Here is a 23,184-nt window from a genome sequence, read left to right as displayed (position 1 = left end):
ATAAGCATTATTGTGGCAAAGAAAAGATACATCTCAGCCACAGTTGCCTCCTTCCATTGGTGTAGACGTGATTTTGGTGAAAGTATTGTGTTTGCCATGGTGTACTCGTAGTATGTGTTGCTTTCCATGACAATACTTTTCATCAGTGGTTCGTCAAAGAATAACTCGAAACATTCCAGTTCAGTGGCATTGTTCCCAAGTGCACAAGATGGCCGTATTCCACTTTGGCTGCCATCAAACTGGTGGGGATTTGGAACAAAATTGACAGCTTCCTGCCAATCCCAGGTGCGGTCTGCTGGTGGGTACTGGACAATGACAGGTGGTTGTGGTTGTGGAGGTTGTGGTTGTGGAGGTTGTGGTTGTGGAGGCTGGTGTGGTGGGGGAGTGGGGGATGGTGGCCTTTGTTCTAGATCAGCTGAGGCAGCGGCGTGGCTGGCAGCGTGGGTGGCAGCATGGCCCACTGCTGGTGCCTCACCGCCGGCACCACTACCACCACGCACATTTTCCATCCCAATTGCAACAGTATCTTCGTCATTTTCACTGTCTGTTCCTGTTGTACAGCCACGGGATGTACTCCGAGATACACTCCTTCCCCTTGGTATAACATATGGCACACTTCCAGAGCGCATATATCGTCGTATATACTGACGCTTCACTGGGGAATATTGCACTTCACTATCACTACTGGAACTAGTTTGAAGAGCTTGTAGTTCATATTCACTATCACTATCATCACCCATGCTCTCATCTGAGTCTGGGATTTGGGAAAATAGAAGTTTCCTCTTGGGTTCTGGAACAACTGAACGTGAACACGAGGGCCCAGCACCAGAGGTGGAAGGCTGAGGGTCGTCTGGGTTTTCTTCACTATTACCGATATTATGGTCATTAGTTTCGGTCAAAACCTCACTAAAACCATGAAACTCATCTTCACTGGCACTTCCATCACTATTAGAACTGTCACTGGGGAACAAAAGTGTCCCAATTCGCCGAGGAGTGAGGAGCTTCTTACCGCGAGGCATGGTGGACATTGTTTACTAAGAGGGCATTCCCACAATGCACCACTGGGTCCCAGATTTTTTTTCTACCGCGCACACTGACCACGCAGACCCATTCTCTCACACCTAGGCCTATCAGCCTTTTCGCGCGAGATTTGAGGCCGCTAGAATTTATGCGTACTAGTACGTCAAAAACCCCTACGCGTAAGACGTACTAGTACGACGAAAACCCTCAAAGGGTTAAAGGAGATTTTGTGTGCGAGGGGCTTGGACTTCCAGCAAGCATGCGTGAGCATGTTAGATGGGAGCGAATGGAGACGCATGGTTTTTAGGACTTAACATGCTGTTGTAGTGTGAGCAAGGTAACATTTATGAAGGGATTCAAGGAAACTGGCAGACCAGACTTGAGTCCTGGAGATGGAAAGTACGGCATCTGCACTCTGAAGAAGGGGTGTTAATGTTGCAGTTTTATAACTGTAGTGCAAGCACGCGTCTGGCAAGACAGTAAAGGAGTGAATGATGATCTAAGTTTTTCTTTTCTGGGCCACCCTGCCTTGTTGGGAGACAGCAGATATATATAAAAAAAAAAATACAATAGTCATATGCCTGGCATCCCTCCGAGTCAGGCAAACACAAGGCAGAAGTGCAAGGTTCTCAGTAGCCCACAGTTCATCTTAGATGGAGGTATTGCTCACTATCTTTTTTTTTTTTTTTGCACTGCTCAACTGTCTACTGTTGCTGCTGTTTTCAGTTGTTCCTGTGGATAACAATGGGTCAGTGGATGCTTTATATGAAGAACTCATGTTATCACTCTCAAGGAAATCCTTGTGAAGGATTCTGCTGAGCAGCTGGGATGTACCTCATAGTCTATTTAGAACTAGAAAAAAAATTGCAAGCAACCTGCCTGATTGCACCACTCTCCCATTAGGACAAGAAAGTCTAGGTGAACCAGGAAGACTACCCTATGTGCTGAAGCTCTCCTGAAGAAGGAAGATAAGCTAAACCTATAATTACTGCTCAGGAACTAAAGAATAAGCTTCCTGATGTCCTGAGAGAAGCGGCTGTGTGCATTATCCAACATCGGCTGCTAAAGGATCGAATGATGCCATGTCAGAGGGCTACCAAGAAACCCCTTATCACAATCAGTACAGGTCTCCCTCAACATTCGCGAGGGTTAGGGGATCAAGAGCCTCCCAAATGTTGAAAAATCGCGAATGTTTTGTGCCCCAATATATTGTGGGGAAATATAATAAAATAATATAATAAAATAATGTATGTATATACATACATGCTCCTCCCACTCATATATTTGTCCAATCTCTTTTTAAAGCTACCCAAGGTCCTATCAAAGCTAAAACCTTGGGTAGCTTCACATTTAGGTTGGATAAATACATAAGTTGTAGGTAGTAGGTTGGTAGACAGCAACCACCCAGGGAGGTACTACCGTCCTGCCAAGTGAGTGTAAAACGAAAGCCTGTAATTGTTTTACATGATGGTAGGATTGCTGGTGTCTTTTTGCTGTCTCATAAACATGCAAGATTCCAGGTACATCTTGCTACTTCTACTGACACTTGGGTCACACTACACATACATGAACAAGCATATACAGGTCTGCCATCACAAATCCGGCAATCAGTTATTCGGTTCCTTCAGTTATTTGGCACTAATTTTGGCTAGCATAATTTTAAATTTCCAGGGTCGCCACACCAACCTGCTGGTACTGTTTGGTGGCGCTACTTGCTGAGTAAGTCATTCCAATCTCTTTTTCTCAATTTATTTTTTAACCTGCTTACTTTTAGCCCTAGCAATGAATTAATTTTTCGAAGATTTTTGAGAGAGGGTGTAAGCTGGATATTGGCCTATAGTTATTCAACTCTGTTTGGTCTCCTCCTTTGTGGATCGGGGTGACCCTTGCTATTTTGAGTACTGTAGGGAAGGTGGAGGATTCAATGGATATGTTAAAGAGTGTTGCAATGATTGGTGACAGCACTTGACACTTTTTTGTATATAAAGGGTGGTAAGGTATTTAAATCTCCTGCCTTGTTTTTTAGTGCGTTGATAATAAGGGAGACTTCGTATGGGTTAGTCGGAGCTAGGAACAGTGTGTTCGGGTAGTTGCCGGTGAGGTAGTCATTTGGTGGGGTATCTGAGCTTGGGATTTTATTGGCAAGGTTTTGTCCTATAGTGGAGAAGAAATCATTGAGTCTGTTTGCTGTTTCTGTTGGTGGGAGTTGGGGTTCATCTGATTTTGCTAATTTTATTTCGCTATTTCGTGATATCTTTTTTGTTCCCAGAATTTCTGATAGGGTTTTCCAGGTCTTTTTTATATCACCTCGTAAGTTGGATAATCTGTTCTCATAATACAATTTTTTTGCCCTTCTTATCAGGCTGGTTAGGATTGACGAGTAACGTTTTGTTTGGTCTCTGGTTATGTGACCCATTCTGTACTGTTTTTCATATTGGTGTTTTGTATTTATGGATTTGAGAATACTGCACCATAAACCTGAAACAAGAAAGTTATTTTCTCTATACAGATTATCACACACAGCAGCATATGTGTAGAGAACCTAGGATAACCCAAAAAAGTCAACATGGCTTAATTTTAGTACCTGGCTTGGGTTAGCCATATATGATTTTTGTAAATATTCGATTCCCAGTCAGGGTAGAAACATTAGGTGTGTTTCTTTACACCTGTTGTCTATGTTTACCCAACACTAAATGGGTACCTGGGTCTTAGACGACTAGTGCGGGTGTTATCCTGGGACACTGACCTAATTTTCTTGAAATACTCAGCATAACAAGCGGCTTTCTGTATAGTAGTATGTCACTGATGTCAGCTAGGCCTGTATACCTTGTACATGTACGTGTAGTAAATAAAGATATTATTATTATTATTATTATTATTATTATTATATTATTTTCTCAGTTGTTTGTTGGGTTATCTTATTCAAACTTGGGCAATGTATGATGGAAAGATACTTCTTCACGTTCACCAAAAATGAAAGAAATCAAACTATAAACAGCGGAGTTCACTTCTCAGCCATTAGCGGCCGCTTAGCGGTATATTTTTGTATGGTTGTTATGGTTATATTCTCATTTTTTCGGTCTCATTTGACAGAATGAAAGATGTATTACGGAAATAGGTATGATTTTGATTGGTTTCATGATGTAAAGTACCTTGAAATTCCGCTCACAGTAGCGAAAATGTTCTGTTCTTTAGCGAATCTCAAGAGTAAACAAATGATGTCACCGTCCAATACCTGTCTGCCTGCCAGTCCAATATGGAGTCAAGAATGGCTTGACATTATTTATACAATTATTACAATAATGCAGCAGTCTGCATAACAGTAAATCTTCTATTTTTTTGTGAATAAAAATTCCAAATGGTAAGCAAGAGTAATATAAGAGGGGCCTGTAGCCATGACTAATGAACAGAGAAAATTTTATTTTAGTGCCAGGAATGTCTGCATTGTTTATTCTGGACCCTATTTTGAAATTGGCATCTGTTGAAATTTGTGTGAAATTGGCCAAATTGCCAATTTCTGACCACTTTATTGGGTAGCTGAAAAAAGTGAATGGGTGGTTTCTTGTACTACTCAGTTGACAGACTAGAAGTAAATAAGTTTATTCAGGTATACACAAATACAGTTACATAGATTATTATACATAGCAGCGTATGTATAGAAAACCTAGGATAACCCAGAAAAGTTAAACTAAGTGACTTATTTCCAGTACCTGGCTTGGGTTTGCCATATATGATTTTTGGTAAATGTTTTTTTTTCTCAATTGTTTGTTGGGCTATCTCACTGAAACTTGAGCAATGTATGATGGAAAGATGCTTCTTAACGTGCAACAAAAATAAAAAAGACGGACGATAAATAAGGGAGTTAACTTCTCAGCCATTAGCCGCCTCTTTGCAGTATATTTTTGTATGGTTATGGTTGTATTCTCATTTTTTTGGACTCATTTGATAGAATGGAAGATATATTACAGAAATAGACATGATTTTGATTGCTTTCATGACGATAAGTACCTTGAAATTGAGCTCAAAGTAGCAGAAATGTTCGATTTTTGCCGATGTTCAATGAATTGTGCAAGTCAAGTTGGTTAGTTTTATTATGTATATTCCAACCTAACCACTCTGTAATTTGGCAAACTCAGTAATCTGGCACACTACAGGCCCCAATGATGCCGGATTTGTGATGGAGGACCTGTATATATATACATACCCGTCTGGGTTTTCTTCTGTTTTCTTTCTAGTTCTTGTTTATTTCCTCTTATCTCCATGGGGAAGTGGAACAGAGTTCTTCCTCCGTAAACCATGCGTGTCGTAAGAGGCGACTAAAATGCTGGGAGCAAGGGGCTAGTAACCCCTTCTCCTGTATTTATTACTAAATTTGAAAGGAGAAACTTTCATTTTTCCTTTTGGGCCACCCCACCACGGTGGGATACGGCTGGTACGTTGAAAGAAATACACAAGAAAGAAGGGGTTGGATATGAGTGGGACTTGCATGTGAGTAAATAGAATTCTCAAAGCTTATTGCTTGGGTAGCATTTATTCTGTTAGTGGGTTGGATTTGTGAAGGACCTGAATAGTATGGGCCAACAGGCCTACTGCAGTGTTCCTCCTTTCTTATGTTCTCATGAACAATCACAAAATACGTACCTGAGAACATCGTAAAATATTGTACTGCCTCCACCACTGCCTCGTATTTTTGTACAATTTCTTACTTCAATTCTTTTGCATTTCTTAGTTTCTTTACCAAAGAAGTTTCTTTGGGCCCATGGTTAATTATGTAGCAGTCACAGTCAATCAACAAGCATCAAACACAATGAATTATTGTGAAATGTTTGGAAGAGCGGAGAGGCTAATGCTCACTCCAGCATAAACAAAGCCATACTGACTGACGATTCCTCTACCACTCACTGCTTCAACCTTCGTATTTATTATTATTATTATTATTATTATTATTATTATTATTATTATTATTATTATTATCAGCAGTCATGAATGAGTTGACATTATTTATACTGTAGTTTAATAAATAATGAACAAACAAAACACTCACCACTCGTAAGGCAGACAAACTCTCATGACTTGTGATGATTAACCCTTTGACTGTCGCAAGCCCCTTTCTGAAACTGTCATTCTGTGTCGCAAAATTTTTGGAAAAAAAAAATTATTTTTTCTTATGAAATGATCAAGAATCTTTTCCCAATGGTAATGACACCAAAAGTACAAAATTTGGTCGAAAACTCACTGAATTACGCTCCCACAAAATTAGCTGTCTCAACGACATATACGCATCGGCAATTTCGCCGACTTTGAGCCCTGTTTTGGACCAATTTTGTTGTTCCAGTTGACCAAACTCATTGCTATTTCTTTAGAACTCCATTTTTTCTATCAGTTGAGCACAAGAAACCGCCCATTCACCAATTTGAACTACCCAATAAAGTGGCCAGAAATTGTCAATTTGGCCAATTTCACGCAAATTAAAAGAGATACCAATTTCAAAATAGGGTCCAGAATAAACAATGTAAACATTCTTGGCACTAAAATAACATGTCCTCTGTTCATCAGTCACGTCTCTAGGCCCCTCTTATATTACTATTGCTCTCTATTTTGATTTTTTATTCATATAAAAAATACAAAATTTACAGTTATGCAGACTACTGCATTATTGTAAAAATGGTATAAATAATATCAGTGCACTAGTGAAATAATATTAGACTCCCCAGTTGATGTGTATTGGACGTGTGGTGTGATTTGCTTACTCCTGAACATTGGTAAAAATCGAACATTTCCTCTACTTTGAGCTCAATTTCAAGATCGTTTTCATCATGAAACTAATCAAAATCATCTCTATTTCTGTAATATGTTTTCCATTTTATCACGTGAGACCATGAAAACAAGAATACAACAATAAATACTATACGAAAATACACCTCAAAGTTGGCATTTTAATCCAAAAAAAACGGTCAGTTTTTTTTCTCATTATGCACTGTGTACTGCAGGATTTTTTTTGTGTGGTGCACACTGACCACACAGACCCATTCTCTCACATGTGGGCCTACCAGCTTTCTCCTGCTTGATTTGAAGCCGCTAGAATTTATGTGTATTAATACGTCTGAAACACTGGCTTGTAAGACGTATATATACGACCAAAACAGTCAAAGGGTTAAAAAAATTAAAATTAAAATTCTTTATTTCTTTATTGATATTACATGCAATTACTGATGACAGTTGAATGGAGGTGATTATATGGAGTGTAACTGCATGGCATGAGACTAGTGTGTGGATTCTAAGTCTTCACTGCCTCGGGTGAGGCAGTAGGGGTAGTGGCAGGCTTCCTTGTGAAGAACATTGTGATGGGCAACTGAGACCGTTTCCTCTTCATATCTACAAACAGAGTTTTGTAGGGAATTATGGTCTTATCAAGGTCGTTCATCGCCTTCAAATCCCTCAACATCAATGGGTCTATGCCGTATATAAATTGTTTGAGCTGCACTGTCATTCTCATCACCTGCCCAAGTTTTTCAAGGGTGAAGGCTTGAGGTTGATTGGCTTCAGCAACACTCTCCTCTTCTTCATCCTCATTCTCTGCCTGCACAATCTCCAACAGTTCTTCACCATTTAGGCCCAGTGCATGTTCTTCAACCAGTTCTCTCGCCTCACCCTCCTGCATGTCCTCAAACCCTTCACCACCAACTTGCCTTGCTAACTCCACAGTCTTCCTCACAGCTTTGTTAACCTCATCTTGAGGAGCAAATCCAACAAAATCACACACACACACTCTGGCCACAAAGCCCTCCAACAACCATTCACCATCTGAGGTTGCAAATCCTTGACACTATCATGCACTATTGAGAGGCAGTCAGCAATGGTGAATTCCTTCCAATATCGAGTGACACTTGTATCTGGATCTACATCCAACACGGTGTGGAGCCTTTGCATTGACCTGTGTGTGTAGTAGGCTTTAAATGTAGCTATCACACCCTGATCAACCTCAGGGAGGTTGTGTTTGGCGGCATGAACACAACCTCAACATCATCACACATTCCCTCCAGTGATGGTGGGTGACCTGGATCATCATCAAGAAGCAGGAGGATTTTGTTTGGGAGGCCCTTCTCTTGTAGATACGCCCGTACCTCCGTCAGGAAGCAGTGGTGAAACCAGTCCATACAGATGACGGTGGCCCATGCTTTCGGATTGTTCATCCAGAATACTGGAAGGAGATTCTTACTGCATCCCTTCAGTACTTTGGGGTTGGGACATTTATAAATAAAGCCTGGCTTTATCATATGCCCAGCAGCATTAGCACATAGCATTAATGTGCATCGGTCTTTTGCAGCCTTGAACCCTGGTACAATCTTTTCCTCTTTGGCAATGAAGGTCCTAGCAGGCATCTTCTTCCAATACAGGGCTGTTTCATCCATATTCCACACCTGCTCAGGTGTGCATCCCTTCTCATCAATGATTTTTTTCAAAGCACCAGGCAATGCAGCTGCCAAAACGTAATCTGCCGAACTTGATTCTCCACTCATCTTCAAGTTGTGCAGGGAGAACTGTCTCTTAAATTTTTCAAATCATCCTTTACTTGCTAGGAAGTCAGGATGGCTAGGTTCTGCACTGGTGCTAAACTCACCACTAGCCAACATATCATACAAAGTCTTTCCCTTTACACAAATCGAATTGCTGTCTATGGGATTTCCTTTTCTATTTTGGTCTGAAATCCACACAAATAATGCTGATTCTATATTAGACATTACACTGTCTCTTACTTGTGACACTTGCTTGGCTGAGGGAGAAGCAGTAGATGCTAGTGCTGCCCTTATCTTCGCCTCATTTTTCTTGATAGAGCGCACTGTGCTTTCGTTTATATTGAATAATTTTCCAATGGCAGAACTGCTCAAATTACCTGTCCTACACTTGTCTAGCAATTTCACCTTCTGCTCCAGATTCGTAACTTTCTTTGAGCGCTTAGGGGTTGGCTCATCAATAGCGGTTACTCCTCACTTGAAGGCCATACTTTTACCACCACACAAACGCAGACCGACTCGCACAGTGGCTGGAGACTGACTGACTGACTGAGTGAGTGAGTGAGTGAGTGAGTGAGTGAGTGAGTGGTGGGTGGGTTGGGTGCCAGTTGTGGGGGTCGGAGAAAGAGTAGTAGGGACGCACGGGTGGCGGGAAATTCAAATATGATTTGGCAGCTGGGAATTTGGCGGCTGGGAATTCGCGAACGTGTGAAGCCCGCGAAAGTTGAAAACACGAATGTTGAGGGAGACCTGTATACACAAAGCTTGCCTTGCTTTTTTGTAAACAGCACATGGAGGATTGGAAGAATGTCATGTTTAATGACAAACTGACTTTTGGGCTATCAGGAACATCTCAAATGGGTTAGTCATCCAAGTGGCTTTTCAAGGCATGGCTATCGCTTCACAATAAAAACAGTCAAACATCTTGCCAAGGTCAAGATTTGGGGATGTTTCAATGGTATTGGTGGTTGTAGTGGTCTTTATTTCCTGCCCAAGGGTGAGGTGATGAATGGGGAGAAATATTTACAAAGTTCTTGGAAAGGTTGGAGGGAGGGGGTAAAGGAGGTTTTTGTGTGCGAGGGACTTGGACTTCCAGCAGGCGTGCATGAGCGTGTCAGATAGGAGTGAGTGAAGACGAATGGTTTTTATGACTTGTGCTGTGGGAGTGAGCAGGGTAACATTCATTAAGGGATTCAGAAAAATTGGCAAGCCAGACTCGAGTTCTGAAGGTGGGAAGTACAGTGCATGCACTCTGAAGGAGGGGTGCTGACGTTGCAGTTTTTTAACTGTAGTGTGGGTATCCCTCTGGCAAGACAGTTATGGAGTGAATGATGATGAAAGTGTTTCTTTTCTTTTTGGGGGGAGGGGGGTCACCACTGCCAATGTGTTAATAAATAAAAAAAAATGTTCATGAGAAACTTTTCACTCGTTACCATATTTATAACATGAGCACCTTTATGCATGCTGTCTCAACCAATCCTTCACCTTTTTGCTGCCACCACAGCAAAAAGGTTAAGGATTGGTTGAGACAGCATAAAACCCCTGTTTGAGTGTCCAGTTAACAGCTCAGATCTCCATTTGATTGAAAATGCTTGGCAGATGTTGCAATGCAAGGTAGCAAAACACCAAATCTCCAGCAAACCAAAGTTGGCAGAGGTCCTGAAAAATGTGTGGATTAATATGTAGCTGATTTGTTTCCATAAACTAAGTGATTCAATCCAAGAAAGGATTAAAAAAATGCAAGACAGTAGTTAAATGATTAAGTACTGATGTTTTGTTCTTTTTTTAAGTTCCCCAATAAAACTTATCGGATTATTTTGTTATTTTATTCATCCTCGTGCTAACTTTTTTCTTGGTAGCCAGAATTTTTTCTATAGAGATTGCAGAGGAGGGTAGGGGATGTAATTAAAGAACATTAGAAAGGTTGCTTTAGTGGCTGCAACGCTTACAGTGTCCATTTTGAATTATTTTTAATCAGAATTTATTGAATCTGATGTAAAATTGGCCAAATTACTGATTCCTGAGCACTTTATAGAGTACCTTTGATAGTTGAATGGGCAGTTTCTTTTGCTTAATCGATAGAGTGAAAGAAGCCAAAAGACTGAATTGGTTTGAGCAAGAGAAGTGGCATAAAACAGACCTCGTGCCTGCGTAATTCTGGCGTCATTACCTTATTTCCCACCATTTCAAACGAGAAAATTAGTATTTTTGGGGTTTTAATCCTTTCAGGGTCCAAGGCCCAAATCTGGAGTCACGCACCAGTGCCCAAGAATTTAAAAAAAAAAAAATTGTTATTTTTTCTTATGAAATCGTAGAGAATCTTTTTGTGAAGGTAATAAAACAAAAAGTACGAAATTTGGTGGAAAATTGACGAAATTATGCTCTCGCGAATTTTGATGTGTCAGCGACATTTACGAATCGGGGATTTTGCCGACTTTGACTCCCATTTTAGGCCAATTACATTATTCCAATCAACCAAATTCTTAGCTATTTCACTAGTATTACTTCTATTCTATCGATTGAGCACAAGAAATCGCCAAGTCAACTGTTTCAACTACAAAATGAAGTGATCGGAAATTGTTAATTTGGCCAATTTAACACAAAGTTCAAAATATTCCAATTTCAAAATAGGCTCCAGAATAAACAATGTAGGTATTCCTGGAACTAAACTAACATTTCCTCTGTTCATTAGTTACATTTTGAGGCTTTACAAATAAATTCCATTTTGATTTTTTATTCACATAATGAATTTTTATTCACACCAAAAAATAGAAGATTTACTGTTATGCAATACTGTAATAATTGTATAAATATCATCACCATATTTGTGAATGTATATTAGACCCACCAGCTGACGTGTATTAGATGTGTGAGGTCGTTTGTTTACTCTTGAATATCGGCAAAAATTTAACATTTCCGCTACTTTGAGCTCAGTTTCAAGCCATTTCCAGTGCTAAAACCAATCAAAATCATCTCTATTTCTGTAATATGTCTTCCATTCTATCAAATGAGACCAAGAAATCGCAAATACAACTATAAAAAACATACGAAAAAACACTGCAAAGTCGCTGTTTTAATCAAAAAATCATGATTTCAGTTTTTTCTCTCATTATACACAGTGTGCTGCAGGATCTGTTTTATGTGGTGCACACATACCACGTAGATGTATTCTCTCATATCTAGGCCCAAATGTACCACTCACAGTTTATCAGAGTGAGCTGAGCTCAAGACGTAGATCTACGGTTTGGACCCTGAACATAAAGCCATAGATCTACGGGACGGACCCTGAAAGGGTTAAAAAGTGCAACACTGATGGAACTTTTAATTTCAAAAAGGGCAACAGTAAAAGGGGTTAAATAATCTAAATTTTATTTTTTTGCACAGTATACAATGAGAAGTTTGCAGGTAATAAAATATTGTTAAGCACCAAGAAACCCACTAGCATACATAATAGAAGATTATGAAGTTTGTATCAGCAGATGTAAAAGTAATCCATAATCTTAACATTTTCAGGGTCTAAAGGGCAAATTTCAAACTGTGCACCAGGGTCCAAGAATTTTCAAAAAAAAATTTTGTTATTTTTTCTTATGAAATGGTAGAGAATCTTTTTCTGAAAGTAATAAAACAAAAAGTACAAAATTTGATGGAAAACTGTTATGTTTTGAGGCTTTACAAATGAATTCCATTTTGATTTTTTATTCACATAGTGAATTTTTATTCAAACCAGAAAATAGAAGATTTACTGTTATGCAATATTGTAGTAATTGTATAAATAATATCAACACATTTGTGAACGTATATTAGACCCACCAGCTGGTGTGTATTAGACGTGTGAGGTCATTTGTTTACTACTGAACATTGGCAAAAATTTAACATTTCCTCTACTTTGAGCTCAGTTTCAAGCCATTTCCAGTACAAAAACCAATCAAAATCATCTCTATTTCTGTAATATGTCTTCCATTCTATCAAATGAGACCAAGAAATCGCAAATACAATAGAGTATGTAGGAAAGAGGGAAATTATTTCCCAGTAAAAGTAGGCCTTAGACAAGGATGTGTGATGTCACCGTGGTTGTTTAATATATTTATAGATAGGGTTGTAAGAGAAGTAAATGCGAGGGTCTTGACAAGAGGCGTGGAGTTAAAAGATAAAGAATCACACAAAGTGGGAGTTGTCACAGTTGCTCTCTTTCCTGATGACACTGCTCTTGGGAGATTCTGAAGAGAAGTTGCACAGATTGGTGGATGAATTTGGTAGGGTGTGCAAAAGAAGAAAATTAAAAGTGAATACAGGAAAGAGTAAGGTAATGAGGATAACAAAAACATTAGGTGATGAAAGATTGGATATCAGATTGGAGGGAGAGAGTATGGAGGAGGTGAATGTATTCAGATATTTGGGAGTGGACGTGTCAGCGGATGGGTCTATGAAAGATGAGGTGAATCATAGAATTGATAAGGGGATAAGGGTGAGTGGTGCACTTAGGAGTCTGTGGAGACAAAGAACTTTGTCCTTGGAGGCAAAGAGGGGAATGTATGAGAGTATAGTTTTACCAACGCTCTTATATGGGTGTGAAGCACGGGTGATGAATGTTGCAGCGAGGAGAAGGATGGAGGCAGTGGAGATGTCATGTCTGAGGGCAATGTGTGGTGTAAATATAATGCATAGAATTCGTAGTTTGGAAGTTAGGAGGAGGTGCGGGATTACCAAAACTGTTGTCCAGAGGGCTGAGGAAGGGTTGCTGAGGTGGTTCGGACATGTAGAGAGAATGGAACGAAACAGAGTGACTTCAAGAGTGTATCAGTCTGTAGTGGAAGGAAGGCGGGGTAGGGGTCGGCCTAGGAAAGGTTGGAGGGAAGGGGTAAAGGAGGTTTTGTGTGCGAGGGCTTGGACTTCCAGCAGGCATGCGTGAGCGTGTTTGATAGGAGTGAATGGAGACAAATGGTTTTTAATGCAGTTAGAATGATAACAAATTCTCACTACAGGCAGCACACTCCACCAATATTCAATACACTCAACCTACTCACCATACAAAACATCCATACTTATTACTGCACCTATTACATACATAGAACACTCAACTCTGATATTAACCCTCCCCTCAAACATCTCCTTGCCAACCTCAACAGAACACATGACCATAACACAAGGCACAGATCACTCTTTGATATTCCTCGTGTCCATCTCACGCTATGCAAAAACTCAATGCACATAAAAGGCCCTAAAATCTGGAATTCATTACCTGTAAATATAAAAGAAACACTACCTGTTTATAAATTCAAGTCTCTTCTCAAAGATCACTTACTCACCCAAAACCAAATAAATACTGAATAACTGAACCTTATAAATTGTATATCTTAAATGTTTCTCACAATTATATCACATAAATGTTAAACCTAAAACCCAATCTAACTTTATTATTTTTTAAATTCACTACCTAACAGAATACTCCATTCTACTGAATTTACAACAATGCATGCAACCATATGACCTGTCTTTGTAATACTCACTTGTGCTTTATAGTAATCAGTTTACATTAATGTTTTTCACTGATTTCATCATTGCTTAGTTAATCTTAAGTTAATTTTAAGCCAGCCCGTAATGCTATGCATAGTATAAGTGGCTTTGGCATGCTGCTCTTATCTGTATTTTTTTTTTTTTGTACCTCTGTAAGTGTGCTCAAATTATAAATAAATAAAAATAAAAAAATAAATACTTGATGTGCTGTTGGAGTGTGAGCAAAGTAACATTTATGAAGGGGTTCAGGGAAACCAGCAGGCCGGACTTGAGTCCTGGAGATGGGAAGTACAGTGCCTGCACTCTGAAGGAGGGGTGTTAAAGTTGCAGTTTAAAAACTGTAGTGTAAAGCACCTTTCTGGCAAGACAGTGATGGAGTGAATGATGGTGAAAGTTTTTCTTTTTTGGGCCACCCTGCCTTGGTGGGAATCGGCCAGTGTGATAATAAAAAAAAATAATAAAGAAAAAACACTGCAAAGTCACTCTTTTAATCGAAAATTATGGTCTCAGTTTTTTTCTCTCATTATGCACTATGTGCTGCAGGATTTGTTATATGTGTGGTGCACACATACCACATAGATGTATTCTCTCATATCTAGGCCCAAATTTATCACTCACAGCTCATCAGAGTGAGCTGAGCTCAAGGCACAGATCTACAGTTTGGACCCTCAACTCAAAGCCGTAGATCTACGGCACGGATCCTGAAAGGGTTAACAATTTATAAAATAAGTGCCAGGTAATTAGAAGGCAAAAATAATTTACAAAAGGAGGCACATCTCTTTCTGAGATACATTAGTAGGAGAAAAATAAATGGGAAAAAAAAAGTTATGTACTATATCTTGTTATTCAAGTAAATGGATATTTTGAGAAAAAGATGCAATAATTCATCAGCAGAAGAATCAGTGGGGAAATGAAGAATATAGCAATTTGTAGAGTGCTCAGTATACATACTCAAACAGGTGTCATATGCAGCGAGGATGATGAGTACAAGAGAGGAGGTACATAACAATGGAGAATGGTTCTCACTGTGAAAATCATTTCCATGCATTATTACCATTTAAAACTGACAGCTGCTGAAGAATAAATGAGCGGTTAATATTGGACCGAGTATAGTTTCTAGGATCCATATGGGTCACAGTACCAATGTTTAAGACATGCAGAGATAAAAAGAGGTGAGAAAAAACTTCAAACTGGTAACTACAGGAATGAAGATAAAGACTCATGCAGAAAAACAGGCTTTCATTGGGACAACACTTAGTTATACTGACAACTTTCTCTCAAATTAAGACTTGAAAAATTCTCTTGAGAATTGAACATTGCCCTCTACCCATTCCCCCCCCACCCCACAAAAAAATGGTTTATTCAGTTACATTATTGTCCGTGTTCATCCTTGTCAGCAATACACTTTTCAACCAGGTAAACAGCCACAATAAAACCTGCCTTAAAGGAAATAATGGCAGTTAATGTGTCCCAAGAGCAGATTACAGCACTGCTGATCAAAGTTATTGGCAGATCATAGAAATAAGTAATGAAAACTGAACAATAGGCCATGCAAATGCAAATTACTTTACAAATTGATTTAACACACTCAGTCATATTATAATTCATTTCTAAAATATAACTGGGTGTATGTTCAGTGCATTTCCTTTCAGTTTAATTTAAAAGACTTGAAACAAACAGCAGATGTAATATAAAACTTATTTACTCACATTCTCTCATCTTTCCAATCTCCTAACTCCAATTCTAGAGAGCCAGTGTGCTGACGTGTGTACATATTAGGAACAAGGCCTCCCAGTGTGTGCAAGTGGCCACATAGATACACCAGTCCACGGCCCATCAACCGGCGGATCCCTGGATCAGGTGACAGTATGCAAGATGTTGGGTAATGACCAAACCAAATTGTATAGTTGTAATGCATGCTGGCCATCTCAAACTGTTCCAGCATCTTCATCTCTGAAGCTGTAACCATCCCTGTCAAAAGAAAATGTATAGTGGCTAACTATTATGGTAATACAAAATGATGGAAAATATTCAACAAAAAGGATTTGTTGAGACAACCTCCAGCAATAAATTTTTTTTTAACACATTGGCCATTTCCCACCAAGGCAGGGTGACCCAATAAAGAAAAACCCCAAAAGAAAGAAAAAACTTTCATCATCATTCAATACATTCACTATCACTCATACATAATCACTGTCTTTGCAGAAGCACTCAGATATGACAGTTTAAATGTCCCTCCAAACTGCCAATATCCCAAATAAAAAAAGCAAGCTTTTTCCTAATACCATACAGACAGACAGACTGACCTAAACACCATTATTCCAAGTACAGGTGTCTGTCATTTTATAAAGTAGATACGTTGCACTATCATGTCAGTTGTACTAACATCAATCAAGCAATCACCATTTGAGAATCTTAAAAATGCTTTCCAAATGCACAGATTATATATGGACTTATCAAAGAACACCTTCCTTGAAACTCAGTTTAAGTCTAGATCACATAACTTGGAAAGGAAACACTATGTGAATAAGAACTGTTAAAAAACTTTAAAGCTAAGAGAAAATTCATATAATTACCAATAAAATTGAAAGGTCTCCTTGGGCCTGGAAGAAGGCAGGCATCAACACCAATGAAGGCCACTGAGTCTGAGCCCCGAGTATAGTTGTACATGTAAGAGCGCTGGTGATGTTTACCTTGTACACTATACCTCTGATAGTAGTTTTCTTCACTAGACAGAGAAGCTACATTGAAGTTGTCTGAAAGATATTTGTAAATGTAAAACAAAAGGTACAGTACAGAGTAAAATATCATCATAAGTAAATTTACATTAATTTCATATTGTCATTACTTTTTATTTTTTAACACATCAGCTGTTTCCCACCAAGGCAGGGTGACCCAAAAATGAAGAAACACATTCATCATCACTCACTCAATCACTGTCTTGTCAGAGGCATGTTGATACTACAATTCAAAAAACTGTAACATATCTCCGTCCTTCCTTCAGAGTGCAGACACTGTGCTTCCCACCTCTGGCTTACCAGTTTCCCTGAATTCCTTCATAAATGTTACCTTGCTCACACTCCAATAGCACAACAAGTCATAAAAACCACTTGCTCTACGCACCCATATTTAACATATTCCTGCACACTTACTGGAAGTCTATGTTCCATTGTGTTCCACAGTCAGCTCTCCTGGCCCTATATCACTCACTCATTTACCCCTATCTCACCTATGGAATTTGTGCATGGGGCTCAACAACAATAAATCATCTCAAACCATTAATTACCCAACAAAAGGCTGCAGTCAAAATGATAACAAATTCTCACTCCAGGCAGCATACTCCACCAATTTCCAAAACTCTATACTTACTCACTGTACAAAACATCCATACTTATTATTGTGCCTACTACATACATAGAACACTAAACTCGGATATAAGCCCTCCCCTCAAACTTCTCCTTACCAACCTAACAGAACACATGACCATAACACAAGGCACAGATCACTCTTTGATGTTCCTCGTGTCCATCTCACACTATATAAAAACTCAATTCACATAAAAGGCCCAAAAATCTGGAATTCATTACCTGTGAATATAAAAGAAATACTGTCTGTTTATCAATTCAAGATTCCTCTTAAAAACCACTTACTCACCCACACCTAAATAAATACTGATTAACTGTATCTCATAAATGTGACCCTATCAAACTGTTTTTTTTACTTACATACATACTTACTTTACTTCCATTCTCTTGAATACACAGTAACTCGTCTAATGACCACATGACCTGTTTCTGCACTATAAATCATTGATTTTACTCGATCTGATTCGATTATACTATACATTGTTATGCTAAAAATTTGTATAACTTTAATGCTTCTTATTTGAAATACTCATTTGCATTTCATGTTGTAATTTGTTTACTGCAATTTTTACCACTGAATATATCATTGCTTAATTAATCATAAGTTAATTTAAGGCCTTCCCATAATGCTCTGCATACAAGGGGCTTTTGGCATGTACACCCAATCACTATATTTCCTTGTACAACTATGTATCATGTCCAAATAAAAAATAAATAAATAAATAAATTATTATTATAATTCTTTTTTCAACAAACTGGCTGTATCCCACAGAGGCAGGGTGGCCCAAAAGGAAAAGCAAAAGTGGGTTACTAGCCCCTTGCTCCCAACATTTTAGTCGCCTCTTACAACACACATGGCTTACGGAGGAAGAATTCTGTCCCACTTCCCCATGGAGATGAGAGGAAAAACAAGAATAAGAACTAGTAAGAAAATAGAAGAAAACCCAGAGGGGTGTGTATATATGTGCTTGTACATGCAAGTGTAGTGTGACTTAAGTGTAAGCATAAGTAGCAAGACATACCTGAAATCTTGCATGTATGTGAGACAGAAAAAAAGACACCAGCAATCCTACCATCATGTAAAACAATTACAGGCATCCATTTTACACTCACTTGGCAGGACGGTAGTACCTCCCTGGGTGGTTCCTGTCTACTAACCTACTACCACAGGACGGTAGTACCTCCCTGGGTGGTTGTTGTCTACCAACCTACTACCACAGGACGGTAGTACCTCCCTGGGTGGTTCCTGTCTACTAACCTACTACCACAGGACGGTAGTACCTCCCTGGGTGGTTCCTGTCTACTAACCTACTACCACAGGACGGTAGTACCTCCCTGGGTGGTTCCTGTCTACTAACCTACTACCACAGGACGGTAGTACCTCCCTGGGTGGTTCCTGTCTACTAACCTACTACCACAGGACGGTAGTACCTCCCTGGGTGGTTCCTGTCTACTAACCTACTACCACAGGACGGTAGTACCTCCCTGGGTGGTTCCTGTCTACTAACCTACTACCACAGGACGGTAGTACCTCCCTGGGTGGTTCCTGTCTACTAACCTACTACCACAGGACGGTAGTACCTCCCTGGGTGGTTCCTGTCTACTAACCTACTACCACAGGATGGTAGTACCTCCCTGGGTGGTTCCTGTCTACTAACCTACTACCACAGGACGGTAGTACCTCCCTGGGTGGTTCCTGTCTACTAACCTACTACCACAGGACGGTAGTACCTCCCTGGGTGGTTCCTGTCTACTAACCTACTACCACAGGACGGTAGTACCTCCCTGGGTGGTTCCTGTCTACTAACCTACTACCACAGGACGGTAGTACCTCCCTGGGTGGTTCCTGTCTACTAACCTACTACCACAGGACGGTAGTACCTCCCTGGGTGGTTCCTGTCTACTAACCTACTACCTACATTATTATTATTATTACAATTATATTCACAGAGCAGTGCTAAACCTGTAGGAGTCATACAGTGCTTGATCAGGAAGGGGGAGGGTAATTCCAGTTACTTGGAGCAATAGTCTTACCAGCATCAATTTTATAGCACGAGTTATTTTTAATGTAAACGACAAACTGAATTATTTTTCTTTGAGGAAAAATAGTTACTCTGCTCTAAATATTTGAACATAATACCAATCTAAGAGTGTGAAAAAAAGAATATAAAAGACCTAGGGGGGCACCATGCCATAAGCTCTTATGTACCAATATTCATGGAACATAACAGTATGGCAATGATACTGTTACAAATAAATGCATGGGAAATGATAGGCCAAAGTAGTAGGTTGGTAAACAGCACCCGCCCAGGGAGGTACTACTGTCCTGCCAAGTGAGTGTAAAACGGAAGCCTGTAATTGTTTTACATGGTAGGATTGCTGGTGTCTTTTTTGTCTCGTGAACATGCAAGGTTTCAGGTACGTCTTGCTACTTCTACTTACACTTAGGTCACACTACACATACATGTACAAGCATATATATACACACCCCTTTGGGTTTTCTTCTATTTTCTTTCTAGTTCTTGTTTATTTCCTCTTACCTCCATGGGGAAGTGAAACAGAATTCTTCCTCCGTAAGCCATGCGTGTTGTAAGAGGCGACTAAAATGCCGGGAGCAAGGGGCTAGTAACCCCTTCTCCTGTATATATTACTAAATGCAAAAGGAGAAACTTTCGTTTTTCCTTTTGGGCCACCCTGCCTCGGTGGGATACAGCCGGTGTGTTGAAAGAAAGAAAGAAAGATATATATATATACACCCCTCTGGGTTTTCTTCTATTTTTCTTACTAGTTCTTGTCCTTGTTTATTTCCTATTATCTCCACGGGGAAGTGGAACAGAATTCTTCCTCCATAAGACATGCATGTCATAATAGGCGACTAAAATATCGGGAGCAAGAGGCTAGTAACCCTTTCTCCTGTATACATTGCTAAAATTAAAGAGAGAAATTTTTGTTATTCTTTTTGGGCCACCCTGCCTGGGTGGGATATGGCCAGTCTGTTGAAAGAATAAAATGACAGGCTGGATAACAAGAAATTTCAAAAGAACAAATGCAAAGCCAATGATGATATTCTTTTAGGTACTTCTATTTACTAAAATGGAATATTGCAGTACACTGACAGTCTCAAACAAGGCAGGTGAAATAACACATCAGGAGAATATACAGAGAATTTTCACCACCTCTATCAGTTCAGCAAAGAAGGAAAGGGTAGCGTCAATTTCTTGGATCAATAGCTCTTTACCAGCAATAGAACAACTCTCTCTCAAGATCTGTGCTTCAAAAATACAGAATTACCATGGTTTCCTCTTATGTCCAGCCACACAGTCTTATTCAACACTGCTGCTGATCGCAATATGTCACGGTAAGTTGCCCATTCCTCAATAAACTGGCGAGAACCGAGTCTATCAGCAGTTTTAGCATCCGTTAAATCCCCTGCAAAAAATATATGCAATAATTATGATGAAATATACAGTATTGTGATTATTTTAAGCAAACACCTGACTACTGTTAGCAACTTTAATAAATGAGGTACAGCTTGTGCATATTTATAATTATATGCCTTGATTAAAAGGCCAAAGAGGTCTTTGTGGCATTTATGGATTTGGAAAAGGCATATGACAGGGTGAATAGGGGGGCAATGTGGCAGATGTTGCAGGTGTATGGTGTAGGAGGTAGGTTACTGAAAGCAGTGAAGAGTTTTTACGAGGATAGTGAGGCTCAAGTTAGAGTACATAGGAAAGAGGGAAATTATTTCCCAGTAAAAGTAGGCCTTAGACAAGGATGTGTGATGTCACCGTGGTTGTTTAATATATTTATAGATGGGGTTGTAAGAGAAGTAAATGTGAGGGTCTTGACAAGAGGCGTGGAGTTAAAAGATAAGGAATCACACATAAAGTGGGAGTTGTCACAGTTGCTCTTTGCTGATGACACTGTGCTCTTGGGAGATTCTGAAGAGAAGTTGTAGAGATTGGTGGATGAATTTGGTAGGGTGTGCAAAAGAAGAAAATTAAAAGTGAATACAGGAAAGAGTAAGGTTATGAGGATAACAAAAAGATTAGGTGATGAAAGATTGGATATCAGATTGGAGGGAGAGAGTATGGAGGAGGTGAATGTATTCAGATATTTGGGAGTGGACGTGTCAGCGGATGGGTCTATGAAGGATGAGGTGAATCATAGAATTGATGAGGGGAAAAGGGTGAGTGGTGCACTTAGGAGTCTGTGGAGACAAAGAACTTTGTCCTTGGAGGCAAAGAGGGGAATGTATGAGGGTATACTTTTACCAACACTCTTATATGGGTGTGAAGCATGGGTGATGAATGTTGCAGCGAGGAGAAGGCTGGAGGCAGTGGAGATGTCATGTCTGAGGGCAATGTGTGGTGTGAATATAATGCATAGAATTCGTAGTTTGGAAGTTAGGAGGAGGTGCGGGATTACCAAAACTGTTGTCCAGAGGGCTGAGGAAGGGTTGTTGAGGTGGTTCGGACATGTAGAGAGAATGGAACGAAACAGAGTGACTTCAAGAGTGTATCAGTCTGTAGTGGAAGGAAGGCGGGGTAGGGGTCGGCCTAGGAAAGGTTGGAGGGAGGGGGTAAAGGAGGTTTTGTGTGCGAGGGGCTTGGACTTCCAGCAGGCATGCGTGAGCGTGTTTGATAGGAGTGAATGGAGACAAATGGTTTTTAATACTTGATGTGCTGTTGGAGTGAGAGCAAAGTAACATTTATGAAGGGGTTCAGGGAAACCGGCAGGCTGGACTTGAGTCCTGGAGATGGGAAGTACAGTGCCTGCACTCTGAAGGAGGGGTGTTAATGTTGCAGTTTAAAAACTGTAGTGTAAAGCACCCTTCTGGCAAGACAGTGATGGAGTGAATGATGGTGAAAGTTTTTCTTTTTCGGGCCACCCTGCCTTGGTGGGAATCGGCCAGTGTGATAATAAAATAATAAAAAATTAAAATGTCATACACACTGCTCACTGAAAAATAAGAAATCACTTGGACAGAAAAGAAGAAACACCTGGTCATGGCCTGGTCATGGATGGGGCCATGGGGATGTTAACCCCCGGAGCACAGGTATACTCCTCCAGGTATTTTATCCTCGGTCAGTGGGTCTCTGAAACAAGAATATTTAGATCTTGTTTACTTGTTTCATTTTTCTATCTAATTGGTTTCTCACTTCTTATAAGCTCAGCATAAAAAAAAAGTAAAATTACTTAATAAAATGATGGTTAGAGAGAGGTGCAAGTTTGTAAACTAAAGGAAGAGGTAATTAGTTTAAGATATGAACAACTACTAGAAGAAAATGGGCTAATGAGAGTACATTGTATAGGAAATGAGGTTGAAGAGGTATGGGGTAGTTCTAAAAATGCAGTGTTAGTACTCAGCAGAAGTGTGTGGTTACAGAAAAGTGAGTGAAGGAGGGAAGAAGAAAGAGTGGTGGAATGAGGTAGAGAGAGTAGCAAGATAAAAAAGTTACCATATGAGAAGTTTTTATTAAGTAGAAGTGACATAAGGGGGGAAGAGTATATGGAGAAAAAGAGAGGTTAAGAGATTGGTGAAGGAATGTAGAAAGAGAGCAAATGAGAGGGTGGGTGAGATATCAACAAATTTTGCTTAGAATAAGAAAAATTTTTGGAATGAGATTAATTAAGTTGAGAACACTTAGAAAACTAATGAACTTGACTGCTAAAAATAGGAGAGAAGAGTTATTAGATGGAGAGCAGGAGGTATCGGGATGAGGGAGGGAATGTTTTGAGGAAATGTTAAATGTTAGGAGTGTGTG

General features: G+C 39.7%; 1 protein-coding gene across 5 annotated transcripts in view; it reads right to left on the bottom strand.

The window, feature by feature from the left end:
- LOC128694359 (transmembrane protein 62) overlaps window positions 1–23,184 on the bottom strand; it is a 374,754-nt gene that overhangs the window by 113,944 nt on the left and 237,626 nt on the right. For 4 of the 5 annotated variants that reach the window (XR_011393093.1, XM_070093499.1, XM_070093497.1 and 1 more), the window contains 3 exons: window positions 20,705–20,842; window positions 16,625–16,804; window positions 15,758–16,019 (listed from right to left, as the gene is read on the bottom strand). Coding sequence is in view for 4 of the 5 variants with exons in the window: in XM_070093499.1 (XP_069949600.1) it covers window positions 15,758–16,019; window positions 16,625–16,804; window positions 20,705–20,842 (580 nt within the window). In the remaining variant the exon portion in view is untranslated. The remainder of the gene's footprint in view (window positions 1–15,757; window positions 16,020–16,624; window positions 16,805–20,704; window positions 20,843–23,184) is intronic. The other variant, XM_070093500.1, reaches the window with a different exon arrangement.

This window comes from Cherax quadricarinatus, chromosome 43 (genome assembly GCF_038502225.1).
Source record: "Cherax quadricarinatus isolate ZL_2023a chromosome 43, ASM3850222v1, whole genome shotgun sequence".
Taxonomy (NCBI): Eukaryota; Metazoa; Arthropoda; class Malacostraca; order Decapoda; family Parastacidae; genus Cherax; species Cherax quadricarinatus.
Note: the sequence above shows the minus strand (reverse complement) of the source record. Positions and strands in the feature narration are given on the sequence as shown.